This window comes from Scyliorhinus canicula, chromosome 3 (assembly GCF_902713615.1).
Source record: "Scyliorhinus canicula chromosome 3, sScyCan1.1, whole genome shotgun sequence".
In the NCBI taxonomy this organism is placed as follows: domain Eukaryota; kingdom Metazoa; phylum Chordata; class Chondrichthyes; order Carcharhiniformes; family Scyliorhinidae; genus Scyliorhinus; species Scyliorhinus canicula.
Genome location: NC_052148.1, coordinates 26,392,392 through 26,418,118, shown reverse-complemented (window position 1 = coordinate 26,418,118; position 25,727 = coordinate 26,392,392). Strand labels below are relative to the sequence as shown.

Here is a 25,727-nt window from a genome sequence, read left to right as displayed (position 1 = left end):
TCTCTACCCCAGAGGGTTGTAGATTCTTTATCATTGAATATATTTAAGGCTGAGGTAGACCGATTTTTGGTCTCTCAGGGAATCAAGGGATCAGCATCTGGAGTCCTGTGTAGTGTATTGGTTCCCTTATTTCAAGAAAAATATAAATGCATTAGAAGCATTTCAGAGAATGTTTACAACATAATAATAATAATCTTTGTTGTCACAAGTAGGCTTACATTAACACTGCAATGAAGTTACTGTGAAAATCCCCTAGTATCCACAGTCCGGCACCTGTTCGGGTACACTGCGGAATAATTCAGAATGTCCAATTCACCTAACGGCACGGTTTTCAGGACTTGTGGGTGGTAACCGGAGCACCCGGAGGAAACCCACGCAGACACTGAGAGAATGTGCAAACTCCGCACAGATAATGTACCAAGCCGGGAATCGAACCTGGGACCCTGGCGCTGTGAAGCAACAGTGCTGATCACATAATACTAAGAATGGGTAGGTTGTCTTATGAGGAAGTGTTGGACAGGCTAGGCTTGGATCTTTTGGAGTTTGGAAGAGTAATAACAATAATAATCACTTATTGTCACAAGTAAGCTTCAATGAAGTTACTGTGAAAAGCCCCTCGTCGCCACATTCCGGCGCCTGTTCGAGGAGGCTGGTACGGGAATTGAACCTGCGCTGCTGGCATTGTTCTGCATTGTTTTGCATTACAAGCCAGCTATTTAGCCCATTGTGCTAAACCAACCCAGGGGTGACTTAATTTCAAACTTTAGGACCCCAATGTGGAAAAGGTGTTTCCTCTTGTGGAAGAACTAGGGGTCACTGTTTAAAAACAAGGGTAGCCATGATGTGGAGATGCCGGCGTTGGACTCGGGTGAGCACAGTAAGAAGTCTTACAACACCAGGTTAAAGTCCAACAGGTTTGTTTCAAACACGAGCTTTCGGAGCACGGCTCCTTCTTCAGGTGAATGGAAAGGCTTGTTCCAGAAATGTTTATATAGACACAGTCAGAGATGCCCCGGAATGCGAGCACCTGCAGGCAATCAAATCATCAAAGATGCAGAGAGAGAGGTAACTCCAGGTTAAAGAGGTGTGAATTGTCCCAAGCCAGTTCAGTCGGTAGGCCTCTGCAAGTCCAGGCTTGTTGGTGGGGGCCGAATGTAATGCGACATGAATCCCAGATCCCGGTTGAGTCCGCATTCATGCGTGCGGAACTTAGCTATAAGTTTTTGCTCAGCAATTTTGCGTTGTCGCGTCTCCTGAAGGCCTCCTTGTAGAATGCTGACCCGGAGATCAGAGGCTGAATGTCCTTGACTGCTGAAGTGTTCCCCAACTGGAAGGGAACAGTCCTGCCTGTTGATAGTCGCACGATGCCCGTTTATTCGTTGTCGCAGTGTCTGCATGGTCTCGCCAATGTACCACGCTTCGGGACATCCTTTCCTGCAGCGTATGAGGTAGACTACATTGGTCGAGTCGCACGAGTATGCGCCGCGTACCTGGTGGGTGGTGTTTCCACGTGTAATGGTGGTGTCCCTGTCGATGATCTGGCATGTCTTGCAGAGATTACCCTGGCAGGGTTTTGTGGTGTTGTGGTTGCTGTTCTGAAGGCTGGGTAATTTGCTGCAAACAATGGTTTGTTTGAGGTTGCGCGGTTGTTTGAAGGCCAGTAGTGGGGGTGTGGGGATGACCTTGGCAAGATGTCCATCCTCGCTGATGATGTGTTGGAGGCTGCGAAGAAGATGTCGTAGTTTCTCCGCCCCAGGAAAGTACTGGACGACGAAGGGTACTCTGTCAGTGGTGTCCCGTGTTTGTCTTCTGAGGAGGTCGGTGCGGTTTTTTGCTGTGGCGCGGTGGAACTGTCGATCAATGAGTCGAGCGCCATATCCCGTTCGTACGAGGGCATCTTTCAGCATCTGTAGGTGTCTGTTGCGCTCCTCCTTGTCTGAGCAGATCCTGTGTATACGGAGGGCTTGTCCATAGGGGATGGCTTCTTTAATGTGTTTCGGGTGAAAGCTGGAGAAGTGGAGCATCGTGAGATTATCTGTGGGCTTGCGGTAAAGCGAGGTGCTGAGGTGACCGTCCTTGATGGAGACGAGTGTGTCCAAGAATGGAACTGAATTTGGAGAATAGTCCATGGTGAGTTTGATGGTGGGATGGAACTTATTGATGTCATCGTGTAGTCGTTTCAGTGATGTCTCGCCGTGGGTCCAAAGGAAAAAAATGTCATCGATGTATCTGGTGTATAGCATCGGTTGAAAGTCCTGTGTGGTGAGGAAGTCCTGTTCAAACTTGTGCATGAAGATGTTGGCATATTGAGGTGCAAATTTGGTCCCCATGGCTGTTCCGTGCGTCTGGATGAAGAATTTGTTGTCGAAGGTGAAGACGTTGTGGTCTAGAATGAAACGGATGAGTTGCAGAATTGCGTCTGGAGATTGGCAGTTGTCGGTGTTGAGGACTGAGGCTGTTGCAGCAATGCCGTCGTCATGGGGGATGCTGGTGTAGAGTGCCGAGACATCCATTGTGACGAGGAATGTTCCTGGTTCAACTGGTCAAATTGGACCCCTCCGGAAGGCCGCTGCCCTAGACTCGACATGTATGCTCAAGCCGTCAGAAGTCGTGTCAATGCCAGATTCATCACTCGCAATCACAAGGCAGCCTCAAACGTCACCCAAGCACAACGCAACGCCATCCGCACTCTCAAGACCAACCGCAACATCGTCATCAAACCAGCAGACAAAGGAGGGGCCACCGTCATACTGAACAGAACAGACTACTGCAAAGAAGTATACCGACAACTCGACAACCAGGAACACTACAGGCAGTTACCCGCAGATCCAACCAAGGAACACATCCGCCAACTCAGCAGACTGATCAAGACCTTAGATCCAGACCTTCAGAACACCCTACGTGCTCTCATCCCACGTAATCCCCGCATTGGAGATCTCTACTGCCTCCCGAAAATACACAAGGCCAACACACCAGGCCGTCCTATCGTTTCAGGCAATGGGACCCTGTGTGAGAACCTCTCTGGCCACATCGAGGGCATCTTGAAACCCATCGTACAAGGTACACCCAGCTTCTGTCGCGACACGACGGACTTCCTACAGAAACTCAGCACCCATGGACCAGTTGAACCATGAACATTCCTCGTCACAATGGATGTCTCGGCACTCTACACCAGCATCCCCCATGACGACGGCATTGCTGCAACAGCCTCAGTCCTCAACACCGACAAATGCCAATCTCCAGACGCAATTCTGCAACTCATCCGTTTCATTCTAGACCACAACGTCTTCACCTTCGACAACAAATTCTTCATCCAGACGCACGGAACAGCCATGGGGACCAAATTTGCACCTCAATATGCCAACATCTTCATGCACAAGTTTGAACAGGACTTCCTCACCACACAGGACTTTCAACCGATGCTATACACCAGATACATCGATGACATTTTTTTCCTTTGGACCCACGGCGAGACATCACTGAAACGACTACACGATGACATCAATAAGTTCCATCCCACCATCAAACTCACCATGGACTATTCTCCAAATTCAGTTCCATTCTTGGACACACTCGTCTCCATCAAGGACGGTCACCTCAGCACCTCGCTTTAACCGCAAGCCCACAGATAATCTCACGATGCTCCACTTCTCCAGCTTTCACCCGAAACACATTAAAGAAGCCATCCCCTATGGACAAGCCCTCCGTATACACAGGATCTGCTCAGACAAGGAGGAGCGCAACAGACACCTACAGATGCTGAAAGATGCCCTCGTACGAACGGGATATGGCGCTCGACTCATTGATCGACAGTTCCACCGCGCCACAGCAAAAAACCGCACCGACCTCCTCAGAAGACAAACACGGGACACCACTGACAGAGTACCCTTCGTCGTCCAGTACTTTCCTGGGGCGGAGAAACTACGACATCTTCTTCGCAGCCTCCAACACATCATCAGCGAGGATGGACATCTTGCCAAGGTCATCCCCACACCCCCACTACTGGCCTTCAAACAACCGCGCAACCTCAAACAAACCATTGTTTGCAGCAAATTACCCAGCCTTCAGAACAGCAACCACAACACCACAAAACCCTGCCAGGGTAATCTCTGCAAGACATGCCAGATCATCGACAGGGACACCACCATTACACGTGGAAACACCACCCACCAGGTACGCGGCGCATACTCGTGCGACTCGACCAATGTAGTCTACCTCATACGCTGCAGGAAAGGATGTCCCGAAGCGTGGTACATTGGCGAGACCATGCAGACACTGCGACAACGAATAAACGGGCATCGTGCGACTATCAACAGGCAGGACTGTTCCCTTCCAGTTGGGGAACACTTCAGCAGTCAAGGACATTCAGCCTCTGATCTCCGGGTCAGCATTCTACAAGGAGGCCTTCAGGAGACGCGACAACGCAAAATTGCTGAGCAAAAACTTATAGCTAAGTTCCGCACGCATGAATGCGGACTCAACCGGGATCTGGGATTCATGTCGCATTACATTCGGCCCCCACCAACAAGCCTGGACTTGCAGAGGCCTACCGACTGAACTGGCTTGGGACAATTCACACCTCTTTAACCAGGAGTTACCTCTCTCTCTGCATCTTTGATGATTTGATTGCCTGCAGGTGCTCGCATTCCGGGGCATCTCTGACTGTGTCTATATAAACATTTCTGGAACAAGCCTTTCCATTCACCTGAAGAAGGAGCCGTGCTCCGAAAGCTCGTGTTTGAAACAAACCTGTTGGACTTTAACCTGGTGTTGTAAGACTTCTTACTAAAAACAAGGGGTCACCCATTTAGAGCAGGGATTTTTTTCTCCCAGTTTAGAACACTCTTCCTCAAAAGGCATTGGAAGCTGAGTCTTTGACTATTTTTAAGGCAGAGATAGAGAGACAGACTCTTGATAAACAAGGGAACGTTTATCGGGGTGCAATTATTGGATGCCAGAGCAGGCTTGAGGGGCTGAGTAGCCTACTGCCGTTCATAATTCATACAAATCAGAGAATGGGCAGGAAAGCATGCAAGAAACAATACTTTTCACTGTATACTAATACATGTGACAATAATAAATCAAATCAAAAGTGGGGTTGAAGCTGAAGATCAGCCACAATTGTATTGAATGGCAGTAGGGTTGACAAGATGTATGGTCTTCTACTTGTATTTCTTATGAGAGAAGCCCTGAGGAAATTCATCCCTGCTAACTTGTCTGCTCTGCAGATGTTGTCTAACCTGTCTGTGTTTTCACCATTTCGAGATTTCTAACATATTTAGCACCTGCATTATTTTTGTTTGTACAATCATGTAGAATTTACAGGACAGAAACAGGTCATTGGACTCAACTCATGCCCTTATACTCTAATTTAGGGTTTTTCAAAGTGCAGGTTGCACACTTTCTAAAACAAAAAGCAAAGGCTCTTAATCTTTTGATAAATACTTCCTCCAGGTATTAAGACCATAAGCTATCGAAGCAGAATTAGGCCACTTGGCCCATCGGGTCTGCTCCGCCATTCAATCACGGCATATGTTTCTCATTCCCATTCTCCTGCTTTCTCCCATAACTGCTGATCCCCTTATTAATCAAGAACCTATCTATCTCTGTCGAAAAGACACTCAGTGATTTGGCCACCACAGCCTTCTGCAGCAAAGAGTTCCACAGGTTCAAACACAGGGTTGTGAAACATTCCCTTGAGAAATATCTCCCTTTGCCTCCAATCAGAGAATATAAATGTGGATCAACCTCAGGTGGCAGTGCCCCTTTAACGCGATTTTTTTCTGTTTGTCTCCTTTGGGACGCCGTCGAACCTGCTCTCGCCATCCCCCACCAAACCCGCTGCCGCTTTGGATACAGCCACGTCTCTGTGGGTGATGTCATCCGGAAGCCCCTCCAATCAGGATCGGGAGCGACTGTCATGAATGGCAAGAGAGTGTCTGAGCCGGACACGGGAGTAGCGTCACGGGACGACCGACGCGCGTCATCCATCCCGCCCCCACTCCTCATTGGCAGAATCAGGCGCAGCTGAACCAATGAATGGCGGTGGGGCGGGCAGTCGGCCAAACGTCCAGCTGATTGGGTATTTGAAGATTGAGTGGCGGCCCAATCAGAAAAGAGACAACCGCCCCACTCGCCAAACCGATTCGGAGGGTAATCATTGGGCACAGTAGGATTGTCCAATCAGCAGTTGAGGGCGGGCCCTTCACGCATATTCCTCAGATCGATAGGCTGCAGCCATCTGAGTGACGGAAGGCCCAGCAAATCACAATGTAGGGAAGTGGCCGCCAACCCCGCCCACTCCCTCCCCTCGAACGGACCACAACAAAGTAGCAGGCGGCAAACGAGACGGCTTTCCCTGGGTTCGCGGCCGCTGCTCGGTCTGTTCATGTCCCATTTATGGATTCCTGGGTTCCGGTCGGCTACTGGGGCCGCTTCCTCCTCCTCTCCCTGCTGATGCTGTTCATGGCGGCGGCCGGGGCTCTGGCCCAGGCGGAGTCGCTGCTCGAAGCCCCGTCTCCCCGGCTCGGCGGCGCACCGGCCGCAGGAGGAAGTGGCGGGATAGAGGCGGTTGTGGAGGACGATGAGGGGGAAGAAAGCGAGGCGAGCGGGGCTGAGAAGCCCAGGTAGGAGCAACTCAATCCCCCCCTTTCCTCTGGTGTGTGTCCCCCCCCCCCCTTTCCTCTGGTGTGTCCCCCCCCCCCTTTCCTCTGGTGTGTCCCCCCCCCCTTTCCTCTGGTGTGTCCCCCCCCCCTTTCCTCTGGTGTGTCCCCCCCCCCTTTCCTCTGGTGTGTTTCCCCCCCCCCCTTTCCTCTGGTGTGTTCCCCCCCCCCCCCCCCTCTTTCCTCTGGTGTGTTCCCCCCCCCCTCTTTCCTCTGGTGTGTTCCCCCCCCCCCCCCCTTCCTCTGGTGTGTTCCTCCCCCCCCCTTTCCTCTGGTGTGTTCATCCCCCCCCCTTTCCTCTGGTGTGTTCCCCCCCCCCCTTTCCTCTGGTGTGTTCCCCCCCCCCTTTCCTCTGGTGTGTCCCCCCCCCCTTTCCTCTGGTGTGTCTCCCCCCCCCCTTTCCTCTGGTGTGTCTCCCCCCCCCCCCCCTTTCCTCTGGTGTGTCTTCCCCCCCCTTTCCTCTGGTGTGTCTTCTCCCCCCCCCCCCCCCCTTTCCTCTGGTGTGTTCCCCCCCCCCCCCCCTTCCTCTGGTGTGTTCCCCCCCCCCCTTTCCTCTGGTGTATTGTCCCCCTCCCTTCCTCTGGTGTGTTATTGTCGTCCCCTTTCCTCTGGTGTCCCCCCCCCCCTTTCTTCTGGTGTGTCTCCCCCCCTTTCTTCTGGTGTGTCTCCCCCCCCCTTTCTTCTGGTGTGTGTCCCCCCCTTTCTTCTGGTGTGTGTCCCCCCCCCTTTCCTCTGGTGTCTCCCCCCCCCCCTTTCCTCTGGTGTGTCTCCCCCCCCCCTTCCTCTGGTGTGTTGTCCGTCCCCCCCCTTCCTCTGGTGTGTTGTCTGTCCCCCCCCCCTTCCTCTGGTGTGTTGCCCCCCCCCCTTCCTCTGGTGTGTTGTCCCCCCCCCCCTTCCTCTGGTGTGTTGTCTCCCCCCCCCCCCCCTTCCTCTGGTGTGTTGTGCCCCCCCTTCCTCTGGTGTGTTTTCCCCCCCCTTTCCTCTGGCGTGTTTCCCCCCCCCTTCCTCTGGCGTGTTTCCCCCCCCCCTTTCCTCTGGCGTGTTTCCCCCCCCTTTCCTCTGGCGTGTTTCCCCCCCCTTTCCTCTGGCGTGTTTCCCCCCCCCCTTTCCTCTGGCGTGTTTCCCCCCCTTTCCTCTGGCGTGTTTTCCCCCCCCTTTCCTCTGGCGTGTTTCCCCCCTTTCCTCTGGCGTGTTTCCCCCCCCTTTCCTCTGGCGTGTTTCCCCCCCCCCTTTCCTCTGGCGTGTTTCCCCCCCCTTTCCTCTGGCGTGTTTCCCCCCCCTTTCCTCTGGCGTGTTTCCCCCCCCCTTTCCTCTGGCGTGTTTCCCCCCCCCTTTCCTCTGGCGTGTTTCCCCCCCCTTTCCTCTGGCGTGTTTCCCCCCCCCTTTCCTCTGGCGTGTTTCCCCCCCCTTTCCTCTGGCGTGTTTCCCCCCCCTTTCCTCTGGCGTGTTTCCCCCCCCTTTCCTCTGGCGTGTTTCCCCCCCCCTTTCCTCTGGCGTGTTTCCCCCCCCCTTTCCTCTGGCGTGTTTCCCCCCCCCTTTCCTCTGGCGTGTTTCCCCCCCCTTTCCTCTGGCGTGTTTCCCCCCCCCTTTCCTCTGGCGTGTTTCCCCCCCCGTTCCTCTGGCGTGTTTCCCCCCCTTTCCTCTGGCGTGTTTCCCCCCCTTTCCTCTGGCGTGTTTCCCCCCCCTTTCCTCTGGCGTGTTTCCCCCCCCTTTCCTCTGGCGTGTTTCCCCCCCCCTTTCCTCTGGCGTGTTTCCCCCCCCCTTTCCTCTGGCGTGTTTCCCCCCCCCTTTCCTCTGGCGTGTTTCCCCCCCCCCTTTCCTCTGGCGTGTTTCCCCCCCCCTTTCCTCTGGCGTGTTTCCCCCCCCTTTCCTCTGGCGTGTTTCCCCCCCCTTTCCTCTGGCGTGTTTCCCCCCCCTTTCCTCTGGCGTGTTTCCCCCCCCTTTCCTCTGGCGTGTTTCCCCCCCCTTTCCTCTGGCGTGTTTCCCCCCCCCTTTCCTCTGGCGTGTTTCCCCCCCCTTTCCTCTGGCGTGTTTCCCCCCCCTTTCTTCTGGCGTGTTTCCCCCCCCTTTCCTCTGGCGTGTTTCCCCCCCCTTTCCTCTGGCGTGTTTCCCCCCCCTTTCCTCTGGCGTGTTTCCCCCCCCTTTCCTCTGGCGTGTTTCCCCCCCTTTCCTCTGGCGTGTTTCCCCCCCCTTTCCTCTGGCGTGTTTCCCCCCCCTTTCCTCTGGCGTGTTTCCCCCCCCCTTTCCTCTGGCGTGTTTCCCCCCCCCCTTTCCTCTGGCGTGTTTCCCCCCCCCTTTCCTCTGGCGTGTTTCCCCCCCCCCTTTCCTCTGGCGTGTTTCCCCCCCCCTTTCCTCTGGCGTGTTTCCCCCCCCTTTCCTCTGGCGTGTTTCCCCCCCCCCTTTCCTCTGGCGTGTTTCCCCCCCCCCCCTTTCCTCTGGCGTGTTCCCCCCCCCTTTCCTCTGGCGTGTTCCCCCCCCCCCCCTTTCCTCTGGCGTGTTCCCCCCCCCCCTTTCCTCTGGCGTGTTTCTCCCCCCCCCTTTCCTCTGGCGTGTTTCTCCCCCCCCCCCCTTTCCTCTGGCGTGTTTCTCCCCCCCCCCCCCTTTCCTCTGGCGTGTTTCTCCCCCCCTTTCCTCTGGCGTGTTTATCCTCCCCCCCCCCCCCTTTCCTCTGGTGTGTTTATCCTCTTCTCCCCCCCCCCCCCCCCCCTTTCCTCTGTCGTGTTTCTCTCTCTTCCCCCCCCCCTTTCCTCTGGTGTGTTTCTCTCCCCTGGGACCTCGGCGCCGTGAGGTTGCAGGGCTAACCCACTGTGCTGCCCTATGCTGACCATCTTGATTAATGCTTGCTTCTCCAAGTGGAGGTTAATTCTGTCCCTTATAGTTTTAAAAAATAATTTCCCTACCACTGATAGACTCACGGGCACAGGTTTAAGGTAATTGGCAAAAAAAAAAAGCAACAATGCTGAGAGGAAAAACATTTTTGCGCAGCGAGTAGTTAATTTCGGGAAAGCACTGAGAATGAGGTGGAGGCAGGTTAAACCGAGGCATTCTGAAGAAAATTAGACTGTCATCTAAAATGGAAAATTGTTCAGGGTTACAGGGTGAAGGCAGTGGAATGGCATTAAACAAATTGCTCTTTTGGTGCATTGGTGCAAACCTGATGGGCCAAATGGCATCCTTATGGGTGGCATGGTGACCAGCATTGCTGCCTCAGTGTCAGAGACCTGGGTTCAGTTCTGACCTTGGGTAATTGACAGTGTGGGAAGTTTGCACTTTCTCCCGTGTCTCTGTGGGTTTCCTCTGGATGCTCCAGTTTCCTCCCACAGTGCAAGGATGTGTGGATTAGGTTGATTGGCCATGCTAAAGTGCCCTTTAGTGTCATGGGATGTTCAGTTTAGGTGGGGTTATGGAGATAGGGTGGAGGATTGGGCAGCACGGTAGCATTGTGGATAGCACAATCGCTTCACAGCTCCAGGGTCCCAGGTTCGATTCCAGCCTAGGTCACTGTCTGTGCGTAGTCTGCACATCCTCACCGTGTGTGCGTGGGTTTCCTCCGGGTGATCCGGTTTCCTCCCACAGTCCAAAGATATGCAGGTTAGGTGGATTGGCCATGATAAATTGCCCTTAGTGTTGGGTGGGGTTATGGGGATAGGGTGGAGGTGTTAACCTTGCGTAGAGTGTTCTTTCCAGGAGCTGGTGCAGACCCGATGGGCCGAATGGCCTCCTTCTGCACTGTAAATTCTCTGAGTGGGCCTAGGTAGGGTGCTTTTTCACAGGGTGGGTGCAGACTTGATGGGCCGAATGACGGCCTTCTCCACTATAGGAATTCTATGGTTCAAATAGCTGCCTCCTATGCTGTAGCAAATCTGTGATTCTGGGTTCATTAAGCCTTAGACTAATGTTTCTTAAACTTCAGCCAGAGATCTTTGCTTAACTTCTGTTCAGCTTTTATTTTCGTTCACCTACCAAATCCAACAGTATGTACCATCCACCCTTAAGTAAACCTGTGTAACACAATTGCCAGCTGCCTCATGGTTGCTCTTTGAGGAATAATTTCAAAATAAAGCCGGAACACGATCCGCCATTGGACCCAACATCCCAGTTCCTGTTGCAGGCCAGTGCTTATAGTTCTCGGGGAAGAAGGCAGCACGGTGATGAAGTGGTTTGCACTGCTACCTCACGGCGTTGAGGGTCAGTTTCGATCCTGACCCTGGGTCACTGTCTGTGTGGAGTTCGCACATTCTTCCCCCCCCCCCCGTGTTTGTGTGGGTCTCACCTCCACAACCCAAAGATGTGCAGGGTAAGTGGATTGGCCACACTGAATTGCCCCTTAATTGGAAAAAATGAATTGGGTAGTCTAAATTTAAAAAAAAGAGGCAGAAAAGTGGCAAATGGAATTTGACGCTGAAAAGTGTGAGGTGTTACACTCTGAAAGGAGTAATGTGACAAGGAAGTATTCAATTGCCCCTTAATTGGTGGAAAGAAAATTGGGTACTCGAAATTTAAGAAATGAAAAAAACATAGTTCTTGGAAGTAAAAGATGAATAACCAAAGAGGGTGGAGTTAGAGCATCGTCAGACAGTGCATGAATAAACCTTTGGATGTTTGCCACAATGGATGTCGCATTATTTCAATAATCTGACTGAAAACGCTTGCATAGTTCGGCCCATCAAGTCTCCTCAACGCAACTTTCCCGCCTTATCCCCATAACCCTTGATTCCCATACCGACTAAAGTTTGTCTACCTTAGCCGTGAAAATCTTTAACGACCCGGCTCTGCAGCTGTCTGCAATAAATAATTCCACAGATTTGCTACCTCTGAGGGAAGAAATTCCTCCTCATCTCTGTCTTAAATGGATAACCCCTTACTCTGAGATTATACCCCCTGGTCCAAGACTGTCCCAGAAGGGGAAACAACCTCTCGGTATCTACCCTGTCCAGTCAGAGGTTGCAAGAGCAAGAACTCTGAAAGGTGATATCTGGAAAAGAACATGTCAATATTTTGGCTATTTGAACAGAGCTGAAAAGCTCCCCGAGGACAAAATGGAGGGTAGCAGACAGAAGGGCTAACAGGAGTAGTTTGATGGTGGGTGTCAGAGTTCTTGAAGAAGGGTGGCGCAGTGGTTAGCACTGCTTCCTCACATACCGAGGAGCCCGTTCAATTCCGGCCCCGGGTTACTGTCCGTGAGAGAGTTTGCACATTCTCCCTGGGCTTCACCCCCACAACCCAAAGATGTGCAGGGTAGGTGGATTGTCCACACTAAAATTGCCCCTTAATTGGGGGAAGAAAAGGATCTTGAAGATGTGCTGTAGTGGAAGTGTGAGCATAATGCAAGACTGACGAGTGCCATACGATGACTGCGTTTCTCTTGATGGCAGCTGCAAGCGGCAGCAGCAGAGGATAACAGGAACATGACTGCAGACAAGGCAGGAAGGGCTTTTGATGCTTACAGGCAGGGAATCGAGGAATGTGGGAGAAAGACAGGGAGAGATGAGTGGGTGATGCTCGTTGGAGCATAAATGTTGGCATATACCAGGTGGGACTAGTAACTTTTTGATGTCCAGTAAATTCTGCTGTAATGTTTAATAGTTTTCTACGAATACAGTCCAAGTTTAGGAGGGCATACTTGCCGATTTATGATGGCGAACAGTTGTCTGTGTAGATGTGGAAATCATACCAGTCTGAAATTCTATTGATTGATTTTCTATCAACACAACGGGTAAGATCAGGCTTGTGACGTTTTGATGAGAAAACTTGTTTGTCAGAGCACCTCATCTTGCCTTTATCCTGCTTGTATCTGCTGGCAGATCCCTGGTTATTGTAAGCATGATGGATGGGCGCATTGCAGCATTGGATCCAGAAAATCATGGGGCCAAACGCTGGGAGCTCGATGTGGGTGCTGGTTCTTTAGTCTCAGCCAGTCTCAGCAAGCCTGAGGTAAGAGGCAAATGCCATTGTCTGTTACACCTCACTGCCAACTTCCACCTCCTTAACATTGACCATCTCCATCCCTGTTCTGCATGTCTGCCAAAATCTACATTGATGCTTCTGTCACCTCCAGGCTCAACCATCCCCGGTGCTCCTCTGCCTACCCATCCTCTCTAAATTTCAAGTCATTCACAACTCTGCTGCTCCCATCCTGTTGTGATCTAATTCACCATTATCCATCACCCTGAGGTCACTGACCTGCCCCGCAAAGCCTTGGAATTTGAAATTCTCACCCTCCTGACCTCGCCCCTCCCTATTTCTGTAACCCTTATGTCCTGCTCCCTGAAAGAGTTCTGTGTTCCATCGGCTCTGGTCTCTGGCGAATAGGCGATTGGAATACTGTTTAAGCTCTTTTAACTGAACTGCATTGACAGCAAAGTGCTTGACTTCTAGACACAACTTTGTTCAGATCAGAACCAAACTGCTTTCTCAAATGTCTGATGCCTTGGATCCACCCAGCAATAACATCATCTGACCAAGCTGAAATCTAATAAACTCCACAGGGAATCTCCTTCATCAAAACAAAATTCCATTAGCCCAAGCTTTTTATGATGGTTTAATTAACCCCTGTCTCCCAATCTTTCAAACCATTATTATTTTAAACATGACTGCAGCAGTCACACACACTAACCTAGGCTTTTAACCCTTACTGTACCAAGTACCTATAATACAATACATCTGAAATCCCTACATTAATCGCAACCCCTCCAAGCTGAACATCACTTGAAGAAGGTACTGGGGGAATTAAATGTCCATCCCCACGAGTGGCTCGGTAGCACCACCCCCGATCAAGCTGGCCTGGTCCTAAAGGACTTGGCTGCTAGAGTGGGTCTGTGGCAGGTTGGAAGAGAGCAAACAGGAGGGGAAACATACTTCTGAGATCGGGTGTTTCTTTCAGACTAGTATGGCCGTAAGCGGGAAAAACATACTTCACCTCATCGTCACTAACTTGCCTGCCGCAGATTTAACTGTCCACGACAGTATCGGTAGGAGTGACCATTTCACAATCCTTATGGAGACACACGTCCTGTCTTCACGTTGAAGATATCATGGGTGGCACAGTGGTTAGCACTGCTGCCTCAAAGCTCCAGGGACACTGGTTCAATTCCGACCTCGGGTGACTGTCTTGTGGAGTTTGCACTTTCTCCCATACCTGCGTGGGTTTCCCCCGGTGCTCCGGTTTTCTCCCACAGTCCAAAGGTGTGCAAGTTATAATATAATAATAAAAGATCTTTGTTGTCAAAAGTGGGCTTATGTTGACACTGCAATGAAGTTACTGTAAAAAAAAAACTAGGTGGATTGGCCATGACCAATTGCCCCTTAGTGTCTTAGGTTAGGTGGGGTTGCTAGGTTAAGGGGATAGGGTGGGGGCCTGACCCTAGGCAAGGTACCCTTCCAAAGGATCGGTGCGGGCTGGATGGGCCGCATGGCCTCCTTCTGCATTGTATGATTTTATCACCATGCTCGATGGGAGAGACTTTGAACAGATACAGCAACTCGAGAGGCACCGTAGGCCATCAGCAACAGCAGAATTGTACTCTGCAACAATCTCATAGTCTAGCATATCTACCATTACCACCAAGCAAGGAGACTCATCCCTGGTTCAATGAAAAGTACAGGAGGGCATGCCAGGAGCAGCACCAGACATATCTAAAATTTAGGTGTTAGCATGGTGAAGCTACAGCACAACACGGCTTGCGTGCCAAACAGCATGAAAAGTAAGTAATAAAAGAGCTAAGCAGTTCCACAACCAACTGATCAGATCTAATCTCTGCAGTGCTTCCACATCCAGCCATGAATGATGGTGGACAATTAAACAACTCGCTGGCGGAGGAGACGCCACAAATATCTCCATTGTCAATGATGGAGGATCCATGCTGCCCGGAATTATTGCACAGCAAACCCATATGTGTTGTTGGATAGCAGAGAATGGTTTTGATCAATTAAACTCTGTGTTTTTAGGCCCAGCATGCTTCCACTGTGCCACGCTGCTTGGAGTGATACCTGGCATAAATGAAGATGGTTGTGGTCGGAGTTCACTCATCTCAGTGCCAGGGAGTCACAGCAGGAGTTTGAAAATGAAAATCGCTTATTGTCACTAGTAGGCTTCAAATGAAGTTACTGTGAAAAGCCCTTGGGCGCCACATTCCGGCGCCTGTTTGGGAAGGCTGGTACGAGGCTGTTTTTATGGGTAGTTTCCATAGTCCAACCATCTTCAGCTGCTTCATTAATGGTCTTTTCGTCATAAGGTCAGAAGGTAGGATGTTTGCCAATGACTGCACAATGTTCACCTTTCGCAACTCCTCAGAAGCAGTCCATGTCCAAATATGCAGGGTTGGGCTGACAAGTTATAAGTAGCATTTATGTTAGGTAATAACTAGTAGCATTTATGTCAGGCAATAACTAGTAGCATTTATGTCAGGCAATGACTAGTAGCATTTATGTCAGGCAATGACTAGTAGCATTTATGTCAGGCAATGACTATCTCCAACAGTGGAGAATCTAACCAGCACCCATGACATTGAATTCCATCATCGCTGAATCACTTACTACCAACATCCTGGGGGTTGCCATTGACCAGGAACTGGACTAGCCATATAAATATTGTGCCTACAAGAGCAGGTTGAAGGCCAGGAATCCTGCAGAGAATAACTCTCTACCTGACTCCACAAAGCCGGTCCACCTACACCAAGGCACAAGCCAGGAGAGTGATAGAACACTCCCCTTGCTTGGATGAGTGCAGCTCCTACAACACTATAAGCTTCACGCCATCCAGGACAAAGCAGCCTACTTCATTGGCAGTCCTTCCACAACCTTTCACTCCCTCCACCACTGATGAACAGTGGCAGCGGTTTGTACCATTTACACTATGCACTGCGGGAATTCGCCAATGATTAGACAGCACCGTTGAAACTCAATGATTACTGCCACCTAGAAGGATAAGGGCAGCAGGCACATGGGGACATTGTCACTTGGAAGTTCCCCTTAACGCCACACACTATCCTGACTTGAAAGTATATCACTGTTGCTTCACTGTCTTAGGGTCGGAATCCTGGAACTCCCTCCCTAACAGCACTATGGTTGTACCTACACCACAGGCACTGGAGCAGTTCAAGAAGGGAGTTCACCACCAGCATCTCATGGGCAATTAACAATGGGAAAGAAATGCTGGCCTTGCCAGTGACGCTCGTATCCCAAAAATGAATTTTAAACAAAACCTACCTTAAAATCCATTCTTTTACCTTGGTCGTTAGTGACCCCTATTAATATCTCATCCTTTGGTTCAGCATCAATTTTCCATCTGCAATGCTCCTCAGCATCTTTAACATCAAATAATCCTAAAATGTAATATCTATTGAGAAGTCTCCTCTACCCATTGTTTTTAGTTTATTAACACGTCCGCCTTGGATTAGTTTGGTAAAGCTTTCAACCCTCAATCAGGAAGTGGTGGGATGAAACAAGTGATTAGGAAGGTAACTGGAATGTTGTTTATTGCTGGGGGAATTGAATATACAATAGGGATGTATTGTTACAGTTGTACAAGGCCTTAGTGATACCTCATCTGGAGTACTGTATTCGGTTCTAATATCCTTATTTTTTGTTTAATTAAGGGGCACTTTAGCGTGGCCAATCCACCTAACCTGCACACCTTTGAGTTGTGGGGGTGAAACCCACGCAAACACTGGAGAATGTGCTAACTCCGCACGGACAGTGACCCAGGGCCAGGATTCGAACCCAGGTCCTCGGCGCCGTAGCTAATGTCCTTATTTAAGGATGGATGTAAATGCATTAGAAGCAGTCCGGAGAATGTTCACTCGACAGATATTTGCGATGAGAGGAGGTTTATCTTATGAGGAAAGGTTGGACAGGTTGATCCTGTATCCAATAGAGCCTACAAGGTTAAGTGGTAATCTTATTGGAAGACATGAGATTCTGCAGGATCTTGACAGAGTGGGTGCCTAAAGGATATTTCCCCTTGTGGGAACTCGGGGACACCGTTTGAGATGAGAAGAAATGTTTTCTGAAGGTCGTAAATCTTTGTACCTCTCTTACCTAGAGTGGTGGAAGCATGAATATTTTTAAAACAGAGGATCGATAGGTTCTTGATGAATAAGATCAAAGCATATCGGGAGTTTGGTGGAATGCGGAGTTGGGGCCACAATCAGATCACCAGTGATCTTATTGGATGATGGTGCTGGTTTGTGAGCCAAATTGCCTACTCTTGTTCCTAATTCGCATGCCCCTATGAATCCCTACTGCAGAACTGGAGTATGAAATTAGGGTTCTGCTTCAGTGCTGTTCGAAAGGAGATATTATTGAAGTCGGCCGAGGTACATAAATACCATGGCACCATTCTGAGGAATATAGAGAGGTTTGCTGACAACTCATTCAACATATCATTCGACCAGTGTTGCCAAGCAGCAACATCTGGCCATGGATCTCATTTTCTGTCTATTGGATCTTCTGCAGCTTCAATTCCACACTGGCTATGGAAATGGAACAAAAGCAGAAAATATGGAAACCATTTGAAATTCTAATAGTTTCCTGATCTGATTTCCTGCTCTCTGCCCCACATGTGTACACTGCTCGCTCTCTTTCTGCCAGTCACTTTAGCACATAGTTGAATGTGGAGATCTGTGGTATCACTGCATAATCTAACCTTTTGGGAGGGTTTAAGATATCAGTTGTCCTGCCTACCTATGGAGATCATTGAAAGCCCTGTAGGCTGTTTGACGAAGGGCAGGACATTCCTTGATTTACCTTTTTTCCTCCATCAATAACATCAAAGAAATGCAAGACACTGTTGTCTGCTCGGTCTCAGTGGCCATAACATAGTTACTGTGTGTCTCTATCAAATAGCCACTGTACTCAATAATTCAACCTCTATCGAGTGCTTTATATAGATGTGGTAAAAAGCCACATAAATCCACACTTCCCCAAAAAATTGCCAGCTGCAGACCTTGTGCAGCAAACAGCAGAGGACAGGTAGGGGCCAGGAGGGAGAAGGAAGAAAGGTGTGCTGTGGGTCATGACCCAAAAGCCAACTTGTGGGAATCTATGACGAGAACCTGTTTAACTCGGGTTTTCCTGCTCCGTCTGAAGTGAATCCAGGCAGAGCTGTTTTTGTGTTGTAGGGGGCTTTTTGAAACATAGAACATACAGTGCAGAAGGAGGCCATTTGGCCCATCTGGTGTGCACCGACCCACATTAAGCCCTCACTTTCACCCTATCCTTGCAACCCAATAACCCCTCCTAATCTTTTTGGACACTAAGGGCAATTTAGCGTGGCCAATCCACCTAACCTGCACGTCTTTGGACTGTGGGAGGAAACCGGAGCACCCGGAGGAAACCCACGCAGACACTGGGAGAACGTGCAAACTCCACACAGACATTGACCCAGCGGGGAATCAAACCTGGGACACTGGCGCTGTGAAGCCACAGTGCTACCTTGCCAACAGAAGTTGACAATTGCTAGAGAGAGTTTTGCCTAATTTCAAAGCTGCCATGTACTGTGTACGAGGGTATCCCCAATTGTTTCTGGGTGCCTTGATCATGTGCAACATCTCCTGTTGTGAGCTTCTGGGTTTAAATATTCCGCTTTCCTTTTTTCATCTCCTTCACCTCCAGACCCACTGAGGAGTCTGCAGTATAACACAGTGCTTTTCATGTCATCCCAAAATGTTTGCAACCAATGAAGGTCTATTTTTTTTTAAAATGTGGTCAGTGCTGTGATGCAGGATGTAGTTGCCCTAGAAATGTGGACTGGTGACCTTGACCAGCGGAGGATTAGATATAGATTGAGAAAAGCCGTGGACTGAGATTTGGTGCCAGTTCAACCAGTCCATAAATATGGCCACAGCTGAGTCTTGTTCTCAAAGGAGAAAGCACGGGGTCTTGAACGTAACAACTCTTCTATTGTTGTTGTCCACACCTGAAACACAGTCCACCATTGTCCTCTCTCTCAGCCAGCTGTCAGCAGTTTTGCTCTTTGTCATGGATATTTTTGGGTTCAGGCACTGACAAAGATGGGAATGCTGTAAGGAGTGGACTACCAGTGTTCTTTAATGAGTAGTCAGGGCGGCGTGGTAGCAGTGGTTAGCACTGTTGCCTCACAGCGCCAGGGTCCCAAGTTCGATTCCCGTTTGGGACACCGTGCGGAGTCTGCACATTCTCGCCTTGTCTGTGTGGGTTTGCTCCGGTTTCCACCCCCCCCCCCCCCCGCAAGTCCCGAAAGATGTGCTGATAGGTAATTTGTACATTCTGAACTCTCCCTCAGTGTACCCAAACAGGCACTGAGAGTGTGGCGACTGGGGGCTTTTCACAGTAACTTCATTGCAGTGTTAATGTAAGTCTACTTTTTAAGAAGATTATTTTTATAGTCCAATTCAAATTTGGGGGGCAGCATCATAACCCAGGTAACTGATTGACAATGGCATTGTGTAGAAATATCCACTAATCTGATCAGGATCAGCTGCTTCTGAAGTTGGATTTGTGCCTAATACCACTAGTTAAGTTTTGAATTACATCATCTGTGCTATGAACTTGGGAGTAAATGCTGATGCTAGTTTTGGTACAGTAATGTGATTGAGTAAATGCTCGAGTGGTTCCATTAGCATTGAAATATCTATCCTTCAAGTTTATTCAGGGTAATGAAAGCACATTATTTCGTTTTCTGTGGTAAGTGGTTCAAGTTATAAAATTAGGCAAAGAAACCAGATGTTTGATATCGGAACATAAAAGGTAGGAGCAGGTGTTCGCCATTCGGCCCTTCAAGCCTGCTCCCCCATATCCTTTTGATCACTTTCGCCCCAAGAACTATATCCAACTCTCTGAAAACAGACAATGTTTTGGCCTTGGCTGCTTTCTGTGGAAGCAAATTCCAAGGGCTCACCACTCCTCTTCTCTGTCCTAAATGGTCTACCCATAGACTCAGACTGTGATCCATGATTCTTTGCATCCTTCCTGCGACTACCCTGCCAAGTCCTGTTAGAGCTTTATAGGTTTCCATGAGATTTCTCCTCATTCTTCTGAACTCCAGCGAATATAATCCTAACTGACTCAATCTCACCTTGTATGTCAGTCGCTCCATCCCAGTCTGGTAACCTTCACTGCTCTCACCCTAGAGCAAGAACATCCTTCCTCGGATAAGGAGACCAAAACTGTACTCAATATTCCAGGTGTGGCCTCAACACGGGCCTGTATAATTGCAGCAAGATATCTCTGCTCCTATACTTGAATCCCCTCGTTATGAAGGCCAACATACCATTTGCCTTTGTTTGCAGGTGCAGCAAGTAAATAAGGCGGCAAATAGAATTTTATCCTTCATTGCTAGAAGGATGGAGTTTAAAAACAGGGAGGTTATGTTTCAGCTGTGTAGGGTTCTGGTGAGGCCACACAAAGAACAGTACAGTACAGGAACAGGCTGTTCGGCCCTCTAAGCCTGTACCGGTCACAATACCACACTTTGCCAAAACCCTCAGCACTTCCTAGTGCAGTATCACCATATACCCATCCTATCCATGTATTTGTCAAATGCCTTTTTAACGCCGCTAATGTATCTGCTTCCACAACCTCCCCTGGCAACGTGTTCCAGGCACTCGCCACCCTCTGTGTATTTAAAAAAAAAAACCCAAAGAAAACCTGCACATCTCCTCTAAACTTTAACCCATGACCTTAAACCTCTGCCCCCCAGGTGACTGACCCTTCCACCCTGGGAAAGAGTGCCTGCCCATCCACTCCATCCATGCCCCTCATACCTGGAGTACTATGTACAGTTTTAGTCCCAAGGATGTGCTGGCACTGCAGGGGGTACAGAGGAGATTTTCCAGGTTGATTACGGAGTTGAGAGGATTGGCTTATGATGAGAGACTAAGTAGACTGGGACTATACTTATTGAAATTTAGAGCAATGAGGAGGGATCTTCTAGAAACATACATTTATGATGGGAATAGCTAGGATAGAAGCAGGAAGTATGTTTCTACTGGTGGGTGAAACTAGAACTAGAGGGCAGCATGGTAGCATAGTGGTTCGCACTGTGGCTTAACAGCGCCAGAGTCCCAGGTTTGATTCCCTGCTGGGTCACTGTCTGTGCCGAGTCTGCATGTTCTCCCCGTGACTGCGTGGGTTTCCTCCAGGCACTCCGGTTTCCTCCCACAAGCCAAAGACATGCAGGTTAGGTGGATTGGCAATGCTAAATTGTCCCAGCTGTCCAAAAAGGTTAGGTGGGGTTATTGGGTTCGAGGGATAGGGTGGAAGTGAGGGCTTAAGTGGGTCGGTGCAGACTCGATAGGCCGAATGGCCTCCTGCACTGCATGTTCTATGTACTATAGCCTTAAAATAAGAGGGAGCAGATTTAGGACTGAGTTGAGGAGGAACTTCGTGAATCTGTGGAATTCCCTGACCAGTGAAGCAGTTGAAGCTACCTCATTAAATGTTTTTATGGTAAAAGTAGATAGATTTTTGAAATGTAAAGGAATTAAAGAAAACGGTGAGCGGGAGGGTAAGTGGAGCTGAGTCCACAAAAAGATCAACCATGATCTTATTGAATGGCGGAGCATGCTCGAGGGGCCAGATGGCCTACTCCTGCTCCTAGTTCTTGCATTCTTTATGCCGCCTTTACAGCCTGCTGCACCTGTGTGCTTACTTTCAGCGACTGGTGTATGTGGACCCAGATCTGGTTGCACATTCCCCTCTCTTAATTTAAAGCCATTCAGATAATCTGCCTTCCTGTTTTTGCTACCATGATAACCTCAGATGTTTACACATTATATGCTGCATCCGCCATTCATTTGCCCGCTCATTCAACTTGTCCAAGTCACACTGAAGGATTTCTGCATCCTCCTCACAACTCACCCTCCGCCAGATATGTCATCTGCAAATTTGAAGATATTGCATCTAGTTTCTTCATCTAAATCATTAATATATATTGTGAATATCGGGTCACAGCACCATTCTCTGCATTGCCCCACTACTCGCTGTCTGCCATTCCGGAAAAAAAAACAATTCCCTGTCTGCGAACCAGTTTTCTCTCTATCTCAGTACAGTACCCCGAATCCCATGCACTTTAATTTTACAGGCTAGTATCTTGCGTGAGATTTTGTCGAATATATATATGCTGGCTCCCCCTCATCAACTCTGCTTGTTATATCCTCAAAGAATTCCAGTAGATTTGTCAATCATTATTTTCTTTTCGTAGATCTTTGTCTCTTCACATACCTATAGAATATTTTACAGTCTGTTTTTATGTTCCCCACTAGCTTACACTCGTGCTCGATTGGCCTTGAAGAAGGAAGTCCAGTACCAGACAAGCCTGGGGCAAGACCAGGACATGTCGGTGTGATTGGCTGAGTCTCCCTGGCACCATTCACACTTGTCCTCTCACCTCCAGGAAGAATCCGCCCATTCTTGTCCTGGTTAGGTGTGCCCTGTGCACCACCTTTAGTTGAGTTAGGTCAGCCCTGCGCACGTGGAGGTGAAGTTTGCCTTGTGCAGTGCTTTGCTCCAGAGTCCTCCCCCGATTTCCTTGCCTAGCTCTTCCTCCCATTTCTCCCTTGTCTTGTCCACAGGTGAATGTGCCCCCTCTAGTCGTCGTCCATATGTGTCCGTTCAGTTTCCGTTTCCTAGCTTGCCAGATGTCAGAAGTCTGTCTAACAGTGAGTGCCCTGGTATCTGGGGTATGTCGTCGTCTCCTTGTGAAGGAATCTTAGTTCATTCCCTTTTGGGAGCTGGAACTTGTCCATCAGTTCCTCCAGGATAGCTACCCTGTCTTCCTCGTACACGTCTCCTACCATCAGAGTCCCTTTTTCCTGTCTTCACCTTTTGAGGAAGCCGTCCATGGTCGCGGGGCTGAACTTGTGATTTTTGCAGATGGGGCCATAGAGGATACTTCGGTCAGACGGAAGTAGTGTTGCATTTGGTTCCATGTTCTCAATGTGGTTGCTACCACTGGGCTTTTTGAGCATCTGGCTGGGGTGGGTGGGAGTGTGGTCGTGGCCAGTGCTCGAAGTGATGTACCCGTGCAGGAACTCTACTCCATTCTGACCCATCACCATACCCTTTCTGCAATGCATGCCCAGTGGCCGTATTGGAGGTTTGGGAGGGACCAGGTCTTCCAAGTCCCTCCTTTTGTTGTAGAATGTTCGTCCTAACCCTCGGGCTCCCGCCCCCCACAAGCGGATACACGTACACGTTCCATTTGTGGATCTCTATCCAGTCATGGACAATTTGGATCCCCAGGTGTTGGAATTGGTCTGCGCCAGCTCTCTCGCTCGTGCGCTCTCGCTCTCTCTCTGAACAATTGTTGCCATTCATCCATGTTCTCTTTGAATGTTTGCCATTATCTATCCACTGTCATCCTTTTAAGTAGTGTTTCCCAATCCATCATAACCAACTCATATCTCATACCATTGTGGATTCCTTTATTTAAATTCAGGACCCTAGTCTCAGAATCAACTACATCTTTCTCCCAAGGGGCCTTGAACAACCAGATTGCCAAGTATTTTGTTTAAATTACACAATACCCAGCCTATGATGGCCTGTTCTCACTGTTTCCTCAACTTATTGGTCCAGAAAACCATCCCATATTCGCTGCAGGGATGATTCCTCCTTGAAATTGTTACTGTTCAATCTATATGCAGGTTGAAGTTACTTATAATTACAGATGTTCCTTTATCGCATGACTCCGAGTTATAGAATCATACAGCACAGAAAAGGCCCTTTGGCCCATCATGTCTGCACCGGTCAAAAACACCCATCCTAACCTTTCTAATCCCATTTTCTAGCACTTGGCCCATAACCTTGTATGCTCTGGGATCGCACGTTCCTATCCAAATACTTCTTAAAATGTTATGAGGGTCTCTGCCTCCATCACCCTTTACTGGCAGCGAATTCTAAATTCCCACCACCTTCTGGGTAAAATATTTCCCTCATCCTCTCAAACACCTACCCCTTACCTTAAATCTATGTCTCCTGGTCATTGACCCCTCCACCAACGGGCAAGGTTTCTTCCTGTCAACTCTATCTATGCTTCTCATAATTTAATACATCTAAATAATGTTTCCCTGCATACTCCTCGGCTCCAAGGAAAACAATCCAAGTCTATCCAATCTCTCTTCAAAACTAACACCAGCTGAGGCAACATCCTGGTAAATTTCCTCTGCATCTTTTCCAGTGCTACCACATCCTTCCTGGATTATGAATTCAAGAACTGCACACCATATCTAGCTGTGGCCTAACCAACGTTTTATACTGTTCCATCATAATCTCCCTGCTTTTAAACTCTATGCCACAGCTAATAAAGACAAATATACAATAAGACTTCTTAACCACTGTATCCACCTGCTCTCCTACCTTAAGGGACCGGTGTACACGCACACCAAGATTCCTTTGATAATCAGTGCTTCCCAGGGTCCTGCCGTTCATCATGTATTCCCTTGTCTTGTTAATTCTGCTCAAGTGTTTGTCCTGCTTGGGGCGTCACTTGGTACAGTGGTTAGCACTGGGATTGCGGCGCTGAGGACCCGGGTTTGAATCCCGGCTCTGGGTCACTGCCTGTGTGGAGTTTGCACATTCTCCCTGTGTCTGCGTGGGTTTCATCCCCCCACAACCCAAAGATGTGCTGATTAGGTGGATTGGCCACGCGGAAATGCCCCTTAATTGGAAAACAATAATTCTAAATGAAAAACAAAATTTTTTTCAAAAGTGCTTATATCACCTCAAACTGAACCGGATTGAATTCCATTTGCCTCTGATCAGCCCATCTGACCAGTCGACCTATATCCTCCTGTAATCAAAAGCTATCCTCCTCACTATTTACTACCCCACCAATTTTCATTTCATCTTCAAACTTACCGATCAACCTTCCCGCAATCATATCTAAATCATTTTATGTAAAGCACAAACAGCAGGGGCCCCAACACTGATCCTTGCTGGACCCCATTGGACACAGGCTTCCAGTCAGAAAAACACCCCTCGATCATCACCCTCTGCTTCCTGCCACTCAGCCAATTTGGATCCACTTTGCCAAATTATCTATCCTCCCGTCCTCTGGCACCTCTCCTGTGGCCAAAGAAGAATTGAAAATTATTGCCCTGCAGTGTCTCTGCTACTTTCTTCCTTGTCTCACTCAGCAGCCTGGGATATATTTCATCTGGGCCTGGAGATTTGTCTACCTTTAAGCCTGCCAGACCTGCTCTCTGTTTACTTTAATTTCTTTAATTTTATTACTGTCCTTCTCCCTAATTTCTGTACCCACACTGTCCTCACAAGTGAACACCGACACAAAGTATTCACTTCGAACTCTACCTACATCCTCCGATCCGACGCCAAATTGCCACTGTTGTCCTTAATAGCCCTACTCTGTCCCTAGTTATCTTTTGACCCACGATACACTGTAAAACAATTTAGGATTTTCCTTTATTTTACCTACCAGCATCCTTTCGTGTCCCCTTTTTTTGCTCTCCGAATTTCCTTTTTAATTCCCTCGTGTACATTCTATACACCTGCTTCTCTTGTTTTGTGCCATCGATATCTGCCACAAGTCTCCCCTTTTCTCCTTCTCCAATACAGTATATCCCATGATATCCAGGGTTTACTGGATTTGCTAGCGTTCCCCCCCCCCCCCCCCCCCCCCCCCCCCCCCCCCCACTTTTTCTTCTTTGGAACATGTTGGCCTCGCAATCTCCCTATTTCCTCCTTGAATGCATCCTATTATTCTGTCACAGATTTACGTAAAAGTGTCTGCCCCCAGTCCACTCTGGCCAAATCATCATATTGAGCTTCCCCCAGTTTAGAACTTTGATCTCAGGCCCATCGTTGTCCCTTTTCCATAACAAACTTTAATCTAATGGCGTTCTGATCACTCTCTGCAAAATTTTCCCCCACTGATATTTGAATCACCTTCCCAGCTTCGTTACCGAAAAGTCCAGGATCTCTGGTGGGTCCTTCTACGTAACGGCTTAAGTTCTCAGGGATGCATTTTACAAATTCAGCTTCCTCTAAACTTTTCACGTTATGGCTGCCACAGTTAATATTGGGGATGTTGAAATCCCCCACCATCAGAGGCAGCACGGTGGCGCAGTG

The 25,727-nt window shown here is 49.1% G+C and overlaps 1 protein-coding gene across 1 annotated transcript in view; it reads left to right on the top strand.

Annotated features, from left to right (window-relative positions):
• The first annotated feature begins 6,288 nt into the window (after positions 1–6,288).
• The window catches only part of eif2ak3 (eukaryotic translation initiation factor 2-alpha kinase 3), a 77,678-nt gene continuing 58,239 nt past the window's right edge, over positions 6,289–25,727 (top strand). The window contains 2 exon segments of the mRNA XM_038793230.1: positions 6,289–6,626; positions 12,467–12,596. Of these exon segments, the coding sequence (XP_038649158.1) occupies positions 6,400–6,626; positions 12,467–12,596 (357 nt within the window). The 5' untranslated portion in view covers positions 6,289–6,399.